The 16,073-nt window shown below is 39.7% G+C and overlaps 1 protein-coding gene across 1 annotated transcript in view; it reads left to right on the plus strand.

Annotated features, from left to right (window-relative positions):
- The window catches only part of COL5A2 (collagen type V alpha 2 chain), a 113,067-nt gene that overhangs the window by 80,889 nt on the left and 16,105 nt on the right, over positions 1–16,073 (plus strand). The window contains exons 18-38 of the mRNA XM_056349466.1: positions 1,642–1,695; positions 3,341–3,439; positions 3,888–3,932; positions 4,035–4,133; positions 4,571–4,624; positions 5,726–5,833; positions 6,330–6,383; positions 7,083–7,181; positions 7,910–7,963; positions 8,480–8,578; positions 8,688–8,741; positions 8,839–8,892; positions 9,390–9,443; positions 10,042–10,095; positions 10,416–10,460; positions 10,913–11,011; positions 12,693–12,800; positions 12,925–12,978; positions 14,760–14,813; positions 14,941–14,994; positions 16,020–16,073. Of these exons, the coding sequence (XP_056205441.1) occupies positions 1,642–1,695; positions 3,341–3,439; positions 3,888–3,932; positions 4,035–4,133; positions 4,571–4,624; positions 5,726–5,833; positions 6,330–6,383; positions 7,083–7,181; positions 7,910–7,963; positions 8,480–8,578; positions 8,688–8,741; positions 8,839–8,892; positions 9,390–9,443; positions 10,042–10,095; positions 10,416–10,460; positions 10,913–11,011; positions 12,693–12,800; positions 12,925–12,978; positions 14,760–14,813; positions 14,941–14,994; positions 16,020–16,073 (1,449 nt within the window). The remainder of the gene's footprint in view (positions 1–1,641; positions 1,696–3,340; positions 3,440–3,887; positions 3,933–4,034; positions 4,134–4,570; positions 4,625–5,725; positions 5,834–6,329; positions 6,384–7,082; positions 7,182–7,909; positions 7,964–8,479; positions 8,579–8,687; positions 8,742–8,838; positions 8,893–9,389; positions 9,444–10,041; positions 10,096–10,415; positions 10,461–10,912; positions 11,012–12,692; positions 12,801–12,924; positions 12,979–14,759; positions 14,814–14,940; positions 14,995–16,019) is intronic.

A 16,073-nucleotide genomic window follows, 5' to 3' on the forward strand; every position in this document is an offset into this window, starting at 1 on the left:
TGGTAAAATCCCATGTAGTGTCACAAGGGAGATGCTGGTACTTAATGCATGTGTTTCTCATTGGGGGAAGTGTCGATGAAATGCATTATTCTTTGGGTCAGTGCAGTGGCACACCGTAATGCTGGAATTCTTCCTGCAACAAGAGATTTGGCTGACATGTATTTGTGATCCAATAAAATGGAACATAGGTTTTTCAAAAAATATACTTAGTAGGCTGTTACCTCAGTTCTGTAGAAATCCAGTGCAAGGTCATGGCAGAAACGTTGTCTGTAATTAATGCTTAGTGGGACATATTGTTCTTATTAAGTTTGTCAGCAAAGCTTTATTGCATAGAACATTTTTTACAGTATGCATCATATTTTATGAAAAGACAGAAAATCAGAAAGGATAAAGAGGAATCATCTGGGAGCCACGTTGTAGTGAATATTTATAACCACTGTGTGCCGCCATCCAGAGGGTTTATAATGCAGTGGAAAGATCTGTTGGATGTCTTATTCAGCACAGGAGGTGTTAAGGAAACAATTTACAAATTTACCCGTAAAGGACTTAACTGGAAGTCTTATTTAACAAAACAAGACTTGCATCATCCCATACAGGTATATTCAAGTGTATACCCTCAAACTTCACTTTCTCATGGGTTTGGACAGTCTGCCATGTAATGTAGTCCCAGCTGTTTGCATCCCTGCTGGAATTTCAGATCCTCACAGCCACATAAGGTGTGCCTCTGAAGTGCAGTGCGCCAAGAATTTTGCTCTAGAACCAGAAATAGTTTAGTCACATCAATACTTTGGTCTGCTCAAGCTGTCAGCCCTTCTTAGATACAGCATCGCGCACCTCAAGGTACAAGGCTGTTTGGGAAGAGCTATACCCATTTTGGGAGCTGGAGATGTACCTCTAGCATAACCCAGCCTTTCCTCCACATTTTCCAGAAATACCTGCTGATCTCTGCACAAGGATCCAAGCAGTAAACTGTCTCTGCTCTACATCTTTGTCTATACAGCTTTGAAAATTTGATACAAACCCCATGTTTTAGTGCTTGCAAATGATTTTGGCTGGGAATCTCTATGGCACAGAAGAGTAGGAAGTAGGGCATGTAGTTGCATGGTCTTTAATTATATTTTCACTTGTCATGTTGCTTGCCTCAAAAATCATGTTTAGCAGCCCAGTTGTTTCAGTGACGATGTGGCTTGTATTTATCTTTTTTTTTTCTGGATTACTATTTCAGATCTTAAATACTTGAAACTCTCCTTTGCTACATTCTGTAGAGCGAATTGTGATCACTTAACAAATGTCTGATCTTTTCATTACCATACTACAGTAGTGTAGATATAAAAAGAGGATATGTTGTTAAAAACTAAAATTGAAAAACAATTGCCACATTAATTATCAGCTGTGTACATTGCAATTTGTGCATTAACAGATGAATCAAGAGCTGTAACTTTGCTGAAGTCAGTAAAGACTTGGTTAAAATACTGCACCACAATTCCATAAAACGTATGTATATCACTTAGAAAAAAATATATTTATTGTTATTTTGGAACAAAAGTTTTATAACTAACAAATACATTTAATCCCAGAACCATATTTACCTGGATATTAATCTGTGTGATCTAAACAACATTGTCTGTCTGTCTTTTATAGGGCCCACTTGGCATAACAGGTTCTCCAGGTTTTCCAGGTGCTCCCGGTGTAAAGGTAAAAAAAAAAATTAAATATTTTTTATTATATCTAACAGCACGGAATTAAAAAACGTGTACTGGACTACACATTGATCAGACTGACGTTCACAGGTCCCTAAGAGTTGCACTGAAATCAGTCTTAGTCAAGACCTTGAGAGAGAAGACAGAAATCAGAAACCAAATGAAGCAGTTGCAGTTCACCACAGTTAGGAGACTTTGCTTTCTCTCTTGCTTGAGCTAAGGGGTGATTAGAAGCTGTGCCTCAGAAATCTTGTCCCGTATAGTCAAGGAATAACAAAATGCATTATTACAAGTTGTAAAGACTAGCATAAGATAGTATGGAAGCAGTACCTCCTAGTGCTGAAATTTCTAGTTTTGGCTGAGAACACATTTGAGATGACCTAGACTGGTAAGGCAGACACCTGAACCCCAGCTGAGACGTGCCACAGCTCATCACGATAGAGTAAACTAAGATGTCACGTTTTGTGGCTCTGTGTGATTGGGCTGAAATGGAAACCTTACACTGGCGCAGTGCTGTCACCGTGGGACTTTCCTCTTGTTTTTTAAGAAAGTGCTCCATTTTCCCCCACCCCAGCCTTGAGAATACATCCACAAAGACCAGCAAGACAACTTGTACAGCTTGCTTTTACTTCTTATACTTGCCCTCCACCCAGTTGTTCCTCTTTGTTCCTTTACACTCCTAAAACGTGATAGGAAAAAATTATATAAGAAGAAACTCTCAATTAGTCAGGTAGCCAAGTTCAGCAGATGTTTGGTGTTGTGAAGCTGGCAACATTCACGAAGCAGTCTTTTGGAAACAAGTCTTACTAAGAGTATTAACATGATGAATGCAATTAAATGATAGAACTTTTAGTCCATGTTATAAAATGTTTTGGTGTGGCTAAGCATGACTTAATACCTAAACAAATGTTTGGAGAAGCTGTCACATGCTGAATCAATGAAAGCTTTTGAAAAGGAGGTGCTACCTTCAAGTTTGATCATCAGATGATGTAAAATTGGAATAGATGTTTTGAACTCAGAAAAACTAAGCAGACTATGCAATGAAGATGTGGACTTCAGTTACTAAGATGTTATATTCACAGCCATCAGTTCCAAAAGGCAGTTTTCCTATATAAAGATAAAATTCAAAGGAGATGCTAGGAGGAATTTTTTCATTGGAGCATCCAGTCCAATTGTACAGGGATTTTATATTCAATATAGTGCTGCAACAGTAAGCTAATCTGTACCATGCAAAAAACCCCCACCCAGATGTGTTATCATTTCTCAGTCTTAGGCCTTGGCTGTTAATGAAACTAAAAATAATTTTCAAATTACAGATCCATACAGGGTTTTTAGAGAGAGGTGTCTATCTGAAATGTTTGATCTGATTTGAGCCACTGGCTATAGTGCTGCTTCTCTGTGGGAAGTTTTCTTGTCCTTGTATACATTGAGAAAAAAAATCTGTTGGTCCTTTTAAAGTTTACATTCACATGGAAGTAGTAGAAGCAGAATTAAGTAAGCAATAATATATTTTAAGGAAAATAAACGATTTCAAAATCTGGATTGTTTTTCTCTTATAAACTCAGTATTCCTCCTTAGTTTGTACAATTGCTTTTTTTGAGCAAAATAATCTCCATTTGTTTTCTCATGTGAAATCTTAGGGTGAAGCAGGTCCAACAGGTCCTCGTGGTCCTGAAGGTCCTCAAGGACAAAGAGGTGAAACGGGTCCACAGGGCCCAGCTGGATCACAAGGTCTTCCTGTAAGTATGTTAACTTGAGTTCCCCCCTGCTCAGCTTGTGCATGGTGCCTCTTTATAGGGGATTTTAATGCTCCACTGGATATTTTACTCAAAGTACTTTTTTTCCCAGGAAAGGAAAGGTCTCATTCATTTGTTTTGCGCTTATTTTGTTGAAAATAATTTTTTGTTATTTAATTAAAACAGCTTGGGAAACTGGAAGTTACAAAGCTTGATACAATCTCAATCCTAGAAGCACTTTAAAACAAGTGTAAATACAAGATCTTAAAGACTGAAAATCACATTAACTTGTGTGCTTTGTTATTTGCACATGTAGGCCATATGTTGCTGTGTTTATTTAATAGCCTTTATTGTCTGGTCTTGTAAAGTGGATAAAATAACAATCTTCTGCTTTTGTTATCAATACGCTCCTCATGAACATTAATGTTAATGATTGGTACATTATCTTTAGGGTACCGAAGGGACGGATGGTTCCCCAGGTGCGAAGGGCCCTACTGTAAGTAATCGTATCACCTGCTGAAGAAATTGTGTAAGTAAATTTATTTTGTTTATTCTTATTATGTTTCCTTACTGTGCTTGCCATTTTTTCTGATTGTAGGGATCTCCAGGCACTGAAGGTCCCCTGGGTTTATCAGGTCCCCCCGGTTCCCCAGGACCACAGGGCAGTACCGGCCCACCTGGTATTCGAGGCCAGCCGGTAACCATGTCTTTCTCTCTTTGTATTGTTTTGCAAATGTGTCACTCTATGAAACTAAAACTGACTGGCAGTGGGGTTCCTTTAAATAGTAGCCTGCTAGTGAGTATGCTGAGATGTGGATCTTGTGAATCTTCTGTGTGTCCAAAATCCTGGTTTTGCTTTCTTAAAGGTCTAAGAAAGAAGAATGTCTATATAAACTTGGACAATCAGTAACGATTTTATCCTGAAATGGTCTCGTTTAAGTTTTTGTCTTCATAACATCATAATAAACAGCACACTAAGGGAGAAAACAAACAATTATAAGCATCCTATTATATTGCCTACAACAAGTTACTAAATTAGGAAATATTTTTCTGTTTCATAGCATAATACAAAATAGCCAAATGATTTACGCAGAGTTTTAACTTTATGGATGTTATTCATGTGTTTGTCTTCAGGGAGACCCTGGTGTCCCAGGTTTCAAGGGAGAAGCAGGACCCAAAGGTGAACCTGTAAGTCTCCATAAGCTTTGTAAGATGAAAAGGGTTCACAAAGGCTTGTATGAGTATGTTGAATAGATTCTTACAGTTTTCAAGACACTTCTGGTGCTCAGAGATCACGAGAGTAATTATTGTGGAAGACAAACCACAGTGAACCTGGCTGGACAGTACTTACAAGGAATGGCGAAGGACGACATCCTTTCATGTTGTAAATGACCTACCCAATATAGGCCTTGCAGGACTCAAGGACAGAAAAATCAATTAGTTCATCTAGTGAGGTTTCTGTAGCACATGGAATGAGTGTATTTTGATTTTCTCATCTCATATGAAATGGATTCATGTGATTCTGGACATTTAAGAGCACACAGGTGTGTGTGCTAATCATAATTCAAAAGTCCTTTTTGGTTTGAGCTTACATTTAATACATTTTATACTTATGCAATTATGTATATATTAATTATATTGTACTTATACATTAAAATATTATACATATTTATACATCTATGGTATGAATAGCTGTTTAGCCCACAGCTAATATTTGTGAACAATTATTTGAGAACATGGCTTATTCCATGATGTAAGCATGTGAATTTTGGAAGAAAAGTGATTCTGCAGAGCTGGAGTCAGTCTGACTTGTCAACCAATCTTTAGTTTTCCTTTGTCAGTAGTTAAATGGTCAGGTTATAACTGACAAATACAGGTGAAGTAAGTTTCCTTACCCCTCACTGACTGTCTTCTCCTTTGAGAATTTCTAATAGAATCTCAATGAGTTTTGAATCCTTTGCAGCTTGGATAATTGATAATAATAAACAGAAATTGTTGTGTCTGAGCACAAAGGTGATTATAAGAAGCACTGTACACCCAGACTGCAGAATTACAGTTTATTCATAGTGCAATTCTTACTGATATATTAGCCTACAAACATTGTACAAGAGAGAAGCTGGTGCTGAAAAGCTTTATTTTTTTAACTGATTCGAAACCTGGCTTTTTTTTCCCTTCTTTATTTGGAAAAATATTGACAATGTTTAGAAGACAGTCTGTTTCAATATACCTGAGAAATGGTGAGCTTAACGATGTTTGTAATATTTTACAAAAAATTTTTACTTTCACTAGGGCCCACAAGGTCCCCAGGGTCCCATTGGCCCTATAGGTGAAGAAGGGAAAAGAGGTCCTCGAGGTGATCCAGGATCAGTAGGTCCACCAGGTCCAGTTGGAGAGAGGGTAAGCCATCCAAAGGAATAATATGTCTTCACAGATGCACTGCTAAGCTGAAAAACCTCTTGAACTAACCATGAATTTTCTTTACATTTCTTACCGTTTCATTGAGGGTGTAGTCAAACTTTGTTTTCATAATAGTAGTTAATACTGTGCATTATTTTTTACATTGAATATTTCCATTTGTGGATTCAGTGCACAGGCTAGTATGGTATGAGAAATCATGGAGATATGATGATCATATTGTGGATTTTTTGTACATGTACAAATGGTTACCTCGCTTTCAGTGAGGCTGTTCCCATAGAAGGAACTGTTCAGCGTGCAGGAATGAAACGCTGCTATTTTTACCACTCAAGTGGTAAAAAAACCCCCAAGTTTGAAGTATTGAAGTAAGAAAGTGGTAAGGAAAGAAACTGAACCCCTAAAGCATAAATTAGGACTTGATTTTCACTAAGTTACATAAAAATTAAGATAATAATCTCGTACCTATGACTTTTCCTAGGGTGCTCCTGGTAACCGTGGTTTTCCAGGTTCGGATGGCTTGCCTGGACCAAAGGTAAATGAAATTAAGGTGTCTGTCTTTTGCTGCGTCATCTGTTAAATTTTCATACATACAGATACATAGAAAGTGTTCCTTTAAAAATGTCAACTTCTGGGCAGATAGGTAGATCCTCAGAATCACTGGAAGTAGGATCAAAAGGAATTGACAAATGCCAAAAAGGGGGCTGAATTTTTTGAGACTAAAATTGGTTGGGGAAAAGTCACTTTTAGTTCCTGTGATGATCAGCTTTGCTTGCTTAATGCTACCTTGCGCTGAAGTGTGAATGGATGAGACATTAATCTGTTCTGTTGCTCAAATAGTAGATAACTATTTGAAAAATCACCTTTTCTTTGTGTGTGGTATAGTTATTCTAGACTTGTCCCTTGAACAGATGGGCTTATCTGTCTTTGACTTTCCTAACTGCTACTACACTTCCAGGGAAATGACTCACATATGTATGTGTAGTGTTTATGGAAATTCCTAACTTCTTGGTAAAAATACAGGGGTTCTAAAATTCTCATATAAATTTGCTTTATGAAAGAGACAACTTTTAAATAATAATTTTGGGAAAATATTATTATTAATAATAGTAGTATTAATGATTTGAAACTCTGTTTGTAAAAATAAGCCCTTAATAGAAGGATGTTTTATTTAACCTTCCCTTTACTGCTGCTGTTCTACCTGTTAACTAGTAGCCCATTGGTATCTTTCTAGGGTGCCCAAGGAGAGCGTGGTCCAGCAGGTTCTTCTGGTCCTAAAGGAGGTCAGGGAGATCCTGGGCGACCCGGTGAACCTGGCCTCCCAGGTGCTAGGGTAAGGAATTAATAGCAGTATACTATAAACCATGGCATTTTTCATTTTCAAAAGGCAACAATGAACTTTGCAGAATTAAGAAGCTGTTACGCAAGGACCGACTTGTTTCTCTTACTTGTTGAGTGTGGCTACTCAAAGGGTAAAGGCCAAAACAGCTGTCTCTTTTCCTGCTGATGTTGGGAAGCACAGGTTCCATTTGCCTTCAAAAAATGACAGATAGCCCCAATTGAGACCATCTAATGCAATTGAAGGAATTATGCTTGTAAAGCACATCGTTGTCACAGATAACATGAATTGAAGGCCAAATTAACTGAAGGTCAATCTTCATTAGATTGGTGATTGATAATTTACATAGCTGAGTGGTGCATGTCATCTAGATATTTTTTCAGGAAATATATTGGAGGAGATTTTGTAATATCACAAAATGAGAGAAAGGGAGCAACAAGTATAAAATGTGATACAGATCACTGGATAATGTTGACAGAAATAAAGATGAGCTTGTGAGAAGCACAAAAGGTATAAAAGCAAGAAGAGGGAGAATAAGAGAAGGGTAGATCAAAGGCAACAAGGGAATGAAGCTGTAAAGTGAAGAAGAGGATGAAGACCTTTGACACAGAGAAGTTTGTACTGTGGTAGTAACTGCACATATCTTTTGGGTTTATTTACATTTCTCTATTGTTCTAAAATTATAGGCACAACCTTAATGCTGATCTTGTTCCCTCTTTTAGGGTTTGACAGGAAATCCAGGTGTTCAAGGTCCTGAAGGAAAACTTGGCCCCTTGGTAAGCCACACAAAATTAGTCCTTTCAGTTAATGCCACTGTAATTCGAAGGTCCCAACTCACTGAAGTAATTTTTTTTTATGTTGAGTTTTCTTGATTTTTGAAGGTTCATCTTGTAACTATTCACTTTACATTCCTGACTTCAAAGTTAGCGCAGATAATGTTCCTTTATTTTCATCTGTGTAGCAGTGTCTATTGTTTAGCAGCTGCTGCAGTATTTTTAAGCCATTTTGAACTAAATATCTTTTCTAACTGTCTCTTTAAGGAAATGATAAAGTATTTGTGCATAATGGCTCTGTGATAATAATTGAATAGTATTTGGTTAAATCCAGCAGTATGGCTAAAGCTATGTCTGCTTTAAAGACATTTTGACTGATAACTGTAGCACCAGACCAGTTTAATTTTTATATATTTTTTTTTATATACACAAACATTTTCCAGAGGTAAATAGGTTCATTTTTTTTGATGTTCATAGATACATTTATAATTTAATGTGGAGTATGCTTTTCCTCTGTAGGGTGCTCCTGGAGAAGACGGACGCCCAGGTCCAGCAGGTTCAATAGGAATCAGGGGTCAGCCAGGCAGCATGGGCCTTCCTGGCCCAAAGGGTAGCAGTGTGAGTATGGCACCTGGTACCCAAGATCTCTTTAACTTTAAAATTTGGTGTATATTTTAATGAACAAAAAGAGTATCTAAACCCAGTAATTTTTATTTCTGCAAATTAGGGTGATCCTGGGAAACCTGGAGAAGCAGGCAATGCAGGTGTCCCAGGACAGAGAGTGAGTGCCGCTGGTTTTGCAGTGATGACAGAAAATGATGCTATTCTGTTACATATGTTGGCTATACAAGACTTCTTCCTGTGTCATTTTAATTTAGGGAGCCCCTGGTAAAGATGGTGAAGTTGGTCCTTCTGGTCCCGTTGGCCCACCAGTAAGTCAACTTTTACCACTCTCCCTGCCTGCCAGTTGCTCCATCATTCATTACTCTCTGCTTCTATGTTTGTATATCTTCATGACAGTTGTTGATTGTAAACCAAAAATCCCAGGAAATGTAAAGAAAAAAATTTCCTATAAAAATGAGAACCTTTGTATTGAAAAAGATATGTATTAGTAGCGTAATTCCTTCTACTGATCGTTACAAAAAATAGTGCAAGGAGCAAAATTTTCTCATAGTTCATTTTCCTAGCTTCCTTCATTTCAATGGAACCAAGTGTTTTCCTGTCAGCACAGATTTTTTTGGGGGGAGGATCTTAACGATATAAGATTCGACTTAGTACATCTTTTAGATAGGGTGTATCTTGACCTGGGGTAAGTAAAAATTTATAATAAACAAATTCATAATTGAAAATACACATATTCAGAGAGAAGAAAAATTGTGGAGCCTTCCTGTGTTCCTCTACTGTATACTTATTCCTTTCTTTTGTGTAGGGTCTGGCAGGAGAAAGAGGAGAACAAGGCCCCCCAGGTCCTACAGGGTTTCAGGTATGTGCATTCATATTTTTAAAAGGAAAAAATAAACAACCATGTCTTTATCAACTGAAATTGGAGAAATTCAGTCAAGTGATGTACAACAAAACACAACTTCAGAATTATGGCAATGATATCCAGAATAATTAGTGATGCTTAGCTTTCACATTGGGTGTGCACTGAACTGAGCTGGCAAAGGCTTAAATACCAGTGTGGTATTCCTTGAGAAAACCTTTGTTGGTTTTCAGTTTTAATTTGGAGATTTTCCAAAGATGCTTCAAATATGGAGCAAAAGAATCGTTTTGATAATGAGGCATTAATTAAGTCAGTCTCTGTTTATAGAGAACTTTATTTTTAGGATTTATATGCGTACGTCCTACAAATGTTAAAGAGGGGCTGCCATCTCATTTGGAGGGGGGAAACACTTCGGTGCAATATTCATGTAACTGCTTCACTCAAGGATCTCTGAGGTCATATAAACCCTTGTTTGTATATTGTGTATATATATGTATAATGAGTATACTACTACATTCATGTTCTCAATGTCTTAGTTAAATTTGTATTTCCATAACTTTCTGTCATGTTAGTGACCATTGTATTTACTTTTTTACAGGGCTTGCCTGGGCCACCAGGTCCTCCAGGTGAGGGAGGAAAGCCAGGTGATCAGGTAATTTGTGTAATTTAACAAGAATTCACTTCATAAAGTAGTTTTACCTTTTCTTCTCTTTTAAATTTAATTTCTCATACTGTTTCAAAATATGTACTAATGTAGTCTGCAGACTGTCTGAGAACTGCTGTCAGATGAAATGATTACTAGAATCTGACCATCTTCTTGGACTGAATTGGACTATCTCATGGACAGCTAATATTCAGAGCTAGCCATCGACATTCACAGTACTTTGGAAATGAAAATTTTTCTCTCTAATTTCATTACTGTAAGGCTATGAATAATAGTTTCAGTCTCATGGTGAGTTCTGTCCTGCTTAGGGTGTGCCTGGAGATCCTGGAGCTGTTGGTCCATTGGGCCCTAGGGTAAGTGTTTTCTTTCAGAGTTTAAACATTCGTAACAGTTCTCTGAGGTTGAAAGTTAATATCTATTATGGAATTTAGCAGCTGAAGTGAATATTTGAGTTTTTCCCACCAACAAAATGGTTATACATATGGATAAGTTTTAAGATGGTTTCTGTAAAACCTACCACTTTCAATGATTTCATAGCTCGTGAAGGGGTGCTGAACACTAGCTGCTAAATGATTTGGTTTACTGATATGAAATGACAGTCTTTAGTTTGCTGAGCAATATGCTGTTTCCCCTAATTTTAACAATAAAGGTGAAAAGCTGGGGCTTTTTATGTCATCAGTTCTCCTAGAATTTGTTCACAGGCTCTTTGTTCAAAGAGCAGTGCTGCACTTATGGTGTATGTAGGATTTTGTCTGCCAGAACTACGCCCTGACTTCTAGATAAGTAATAATTTTCCACTTCGTAGGGAGAACGTGGCAATCCAGGGGAAAGAGGAGAACCAGGTGCATCAGGACTCCAGGGTGAAAAGGGAATGGCTGGAGGTCATGGCCCTGATGGTCCAAAGGTAAGTGGAATGGAGGTTTGTGTTGCTCAGTGATGTAATGTGTAATTCTGCTCATTTGCACGAACATAAAGGAGACAGCTTTTTTGTTAAAAAAGGGGTATCTTTTCATTAAAGTTTTCTTATTTATGTAGGAATTCTAGGAGAACATACAACTTATTCCAGTGTAACAGTATTAATAACTTGCAAGACTGGCCCCCGCAGCCAGCCTGGGGTGGCACCGTGCGGGGGAGCGCGGGGCTGCCCGGGGCAGGGGGCTGTGCAGGGGCAGGGGGCAGGCCGGGCCCAGGGCCCGAGGCCACCGTGTGAGGGTCCCCAGGGCTCAGCGCCGGGCCCTGCCCGCGGGTCACCCCAGCCCCAGGCAGCGCCGCAGGCCGGGGCACAGCGGCTGGGCAGGGCCGGGGGGAAAGGGCCCGGGGGGGCGGCTGGGGCCGGCTGGGCACCAGCCCCCGGCCTGCCCGGGTGGCCGAGGCGGCCGGCAGCGCCCTGGCTGGTGTCCGGAGCGGCGTGGCCGGCAGGGCCGGGGCAGGGAGCGTGCCCTGCGCTGGGCACCGGTGCGGCCGCCCCTCGGGCCCCGGGGCAGCTTCGGGCCCCTCACGTCAGGCGGGACGCGGAGGGGCTGGAGCGTGTCCGGAGCTGGGCTGGGGGCTGGGGAAGGGGCTGGGGCACAAGGCTGATGGGGGGCGGCAGGGGGCACGGGGGGCTGTGGGCAGGGGGGGTCGGTCCCTTCTCCCAGGGAACAAGTGACAGGACGAGGGGAAACAGCCCCAAGTGGCGCCAGGGGAGGTTTAGGTTGGGTCTGAGGGAACATTTCTCCACCGAAAGGGCGGTGAAGCCCTGGGACAGGCTGCCCGGGGAGGTGGAGGGGTCACCATCCCCGGAGGGGTTTAAAAAACACACAGATGCAGCCCTTAGGGCCATGGTTCAGTGGTGGCCTTGGCAGTGCTGGGTTAGCGGCTGCACGTGATGATCTCAAAGATCTGTTTCAACCTAAAAGATTCTATGGTTCTATACTTAAATGTTGGGAAATCACATTTTGTATTAATTTATATAGGTCTGAAGCTTAAAATGTTTTTTTTTTTTTGTTTTTCTCAGTAGAACTTGGCAAAGCCATTTCTGAATTGCAGAAAACCTTCTAGCAATGTTTCAAGGGCCATGTCAGTTTACACAGAGACACTTGGTAGGAAAAGAGAATGCTGAAAATGGCATGCCTTTCTTTCACCTGCAATTGATTTAATTAGGCTTAGGAAGGTCACTGCAAGTAGGTAGTACCTCTAGTAATGTAGGATCTGTAATAGAAATAAGCTGTGAGGAGGAAAGCATAAATAAAGCATGTCTGCCCCGGCTACTTCTGCCAGACGCTACTTTGTGCAATAAGCCCATGTGGCATCAAGGTCAAGGTAGAAAGATGCTCGAGCTTCTTTTTTTGCCTGTTCTTATCCCCAGTATGCACCGAGTAAATACTGACATATTTGGAAGGACTATGGTATTACAACTGAACTTCCTGAGTAACACAATGGGAAAATAAAAGTATTTGGAAGTGAATAAAGTCCAAATTTAAGAGAAAATTATTACTGAAAACTGTACCCCAGAGATTTCAGCACAGACACAGTGTGTTCTTCAGCCTAGAGACAAAGATGCTTCTCAGATGAATAGACAGCAACTTGTTCTTTATTTGCTTCAGGGAAGCCCAGGCCCTAGTGGGACGCCTGGTGATCCAGGCCCACCGGGTCTTCAGGGTATGCCTGGAGAAAGAGGGATCGCTGGAACCCCTGGACCCAAGGGTGATAGAGTAAGTCTATTTATTTCTGTTGCCCTGAGTAGAATCACCTATCTTTTCATACTGCAATTATTCCAGGGTATGAATTACCCAGCGTTCAGTGTCATAACTGAGACTCTCTGGGTATTTTCTATAGGGTGGCATAGGCGAGAAAGGTGCTGAAGGTACAGCTGGCAACGACGGGGCGAGAGTAAGTAAATCTATCGCTCTCTTTAGACCTACTCTTTACACGCCAGATTGTTTATTGTGCTAGGGGTACTCAGCTTTCAGCTCATAGAGCTCAACTTGGCGATATCATGAGTTGATAGTCGTTCTCATTACCCCTACCCTCCAAATTTTCAAGTTTTTCAAGACTGCTATGCACAGATGTCTGTGTTCCAATCCCTTGTTTTGTATCATCAGTTAAGAGTTAAGACGTCAAAGGAAAGGATTCCCAGAAGTGGTGGGTTGATTTGGGATACAGCTAAGCTCACTAGAGCAAAAACATGAAAAAAAGGGACTGGTGGAGATCAACAGCCAAAAATCAGACCTTCCAGCTCTGACTCTTGGACCAAGTCAGGTGCCTCCTTATTATTTGGATTCAGTTGCCCACAGTCTGTCCTGTGTTTCACGGGTGAAAGTTCCTGTAAATGTGCTAAGGCCCTTATGGGCAGTAAGTTGCGGACATGTCTGGAAAGCTTTGAATCTCCTGTGCATAAACAAAATGGTGAGTTTACTCAAGCCATGTTCAAAACATGTTGCACACACTCTTCTGCATAGACCAACTGTCCAGTAATCCCAAATGCACTGGGTTTGCTGTGTATGCACTGACCAGGTTTTCCTGGTTATTTGAGTTGCTTTTTACCTGAATTGCATATATCTGACATTCTTGGGTTTTGTAAACAAACTGGAGTACCAGCTGCTAGGCATTTGGAAATTTGAGGCATGTTCGAAAGATGAGGGTCTTGTCTGGACTAAATTTATAGTCAAAGAAAAAAAGATTTTTGCAGAAACCCTAGTATACAGGAGCACTAACTTAAAATTGTCAGCTATGAGCTGAAATTAGTTATGTAAGTCAGATATTGAAAGATATAGAACAGTTCTTACTCATTGTAAAGGCACATTTATAGCTTACAGTAACTAATGAACAGGTAAAGTAACGGTGAGCTAAGTGTACATCCCTGTTCTGAGCCAGGTATCTGCGGATATCTCTGCTACCTACCACTGGAGCATTGACGGCATTGCAGTATTCTTTGTTAATGCCTCCTTTATTTGTATTTCTCTGCAGTCTGAACTAAGTTCCAGTGCAGTTATTTTGTGGGAGGGGGGATTTTGTTCAAAGCAAACTCGGTACAAGTTCGTGGTACTCCACTTCTATTGAAAGGGAGCTGTAATTGGGAGATCGAAGTATTCAAGTAGCATAGTTAGTGCTGTGAGATGATGTGGAGTTGATGGGTTTGGATGCAGAATTTGCAACCTGTTTGCCTAGCTGCCTCATGACGAGAAAAAACACACTTCTGAGGAGTTTGCAAGATATAAATGAACCTTTAAAAGTAATAATGGACACTTTAAAATTAATTTAAACAATTATATACTAGCATAAAAGAAAGAACTTCTGTGCAAGTAGGGAAAAATGACTTAATTTTTCCTGAAAGAGCAAAATAAAGCCAGGTGTTTGGGTTGGGTTGTTTTTTTGGTTGGTTTGTTTTTTGGTTTTTTTTATCATTGGCCTTATTCATAAACACTGTATAGAGGAGAGGATTAAATTAGTAAAGAAAGAGAAGAAAGAAGGTCTTTTGAGATGTGGGATTTTGGTCACTGGGAGAGGAAATGCAAGACAATTTTAGATAATGAAGATTCAACAAGTTTTCAGAGATAAAGAAGAAGAATTAAAGGAATGAAAAAGCATATGGAAATTTTAGTTCATGAAAAGTTTTAACTGTTTTGAAGCATCACTTCTCTAACTTCCTTTCATCTTAATTTGTTCAAAAGGGTCTCCCTGGTCCTATAGGCCCAATGGGTCCAGCAGGTCCCACTGGTGAAAAGGTAAACAGATTTTTATTCCATTCCTTACTGAAGTTTCTTAATATTATTTTTTTGGCACTTTATTGGCACTTTTGCTATTTGTCAAATAAGTTACTTGGGAAATAATAACCTTTAATTTCACTTTAAGGGTGAACCAGGTCCTCGAGGTCTAGTTGGTCCTCCTGGCTCCCGTGGAAACCCCGTGAGTAAACATGTTGAGCTTTAGCCTGGCATAAGTTAACAATATCTAACAGTGATCCAGACTCCACACATTTGTCAAATTTGCTGATCTATTTCCCTCTTTTTCTTCTGCTTTCTTTGTAGCCAAAATCTGTAGTTCTGTCTTGATGCTGTGCACAGGCAAAACTATTAGCAGATTCTATTCTTCTGTCCTATACTTGTTTTAGGGCAAACTCCACAGAGTTATGCTCATTTACCTCTTTCCTGAAAGTATGCCACCACTTTTAATTGTTTAAATGTTTTTAAAAGCATGCCCATACCAGATACTACTGTAATACAAATATTTAGATGGACAAAGTGCAGAGGTATACCTTAGTTCATCTAGTTCTGTTAACTCCTGTTATCTTCTGTCTATTTGAGATTTTAAGGGTTGACTTTGATTAGGGAATTAGAGGCTCAGCCCTTCTAGATCCTTCATGTTGCTTGGAATTGATTATGTCTCTCTCATAAATCAGAACAATCTTATTTCCAGTATAAACTGGAACAGCTTTCACCCCTCTAGGGAGTGCTGGAGCTTGGCAGCCTTCAACTCCTTCTTTTCCAAACAAATGTTGTGTGAAAAGCTGAGTTGAAGCAGCTCATAGCCCATTCTGACCTTGTAGAAGAATACATCTTTGAACTACTGTTGTTTTTTTTTCCCCAGTCTGATTGGAATGGTAGGTTGCATAAAGTGTGCGCTCTTCAGGTAATTGTGCTTTCTCTGGAAGTGGTTGTGAGCAGAATTTCTCCTACTGGAGTTTTAGCGCTTGCTCATGCCTTCCATCTCTTAAATTCTGAAACTGTAAATATAGTCTTGAACATATGGCAGATCTTAACATCGTGGTTAACTTTCTTTTATGATTAAAAGATATTTTGATTCAGGTTAATAGAGTAAAAGTATAATCACACATGACAGTAAATAGTTAACATCCTTTCTCGCATGTGTAACTGTAAATTGTACCGTATATGGAAAGACAAATGTTAAATACAGTTAATTTTTTTGACCAGGGCTCCCGAGGAGAAAATGGCCCAACTGGTGCTGTTGGTTTTGCTGGTCCTCCG

Source organism: Falco biarmicus, chromosome 8 (genome assembly GCF_023638135.1).
Source record: "Falco biarmicus isolate bFalBia1 chromosome 8, bFalBia1.pri, whole genome shotgun sequence".
Lineage (NCBI taxonomy): Eukaryota > Metazoa > Chordata > Aves > Falconiformes > Falconidae > Falco > Falco biarmicus.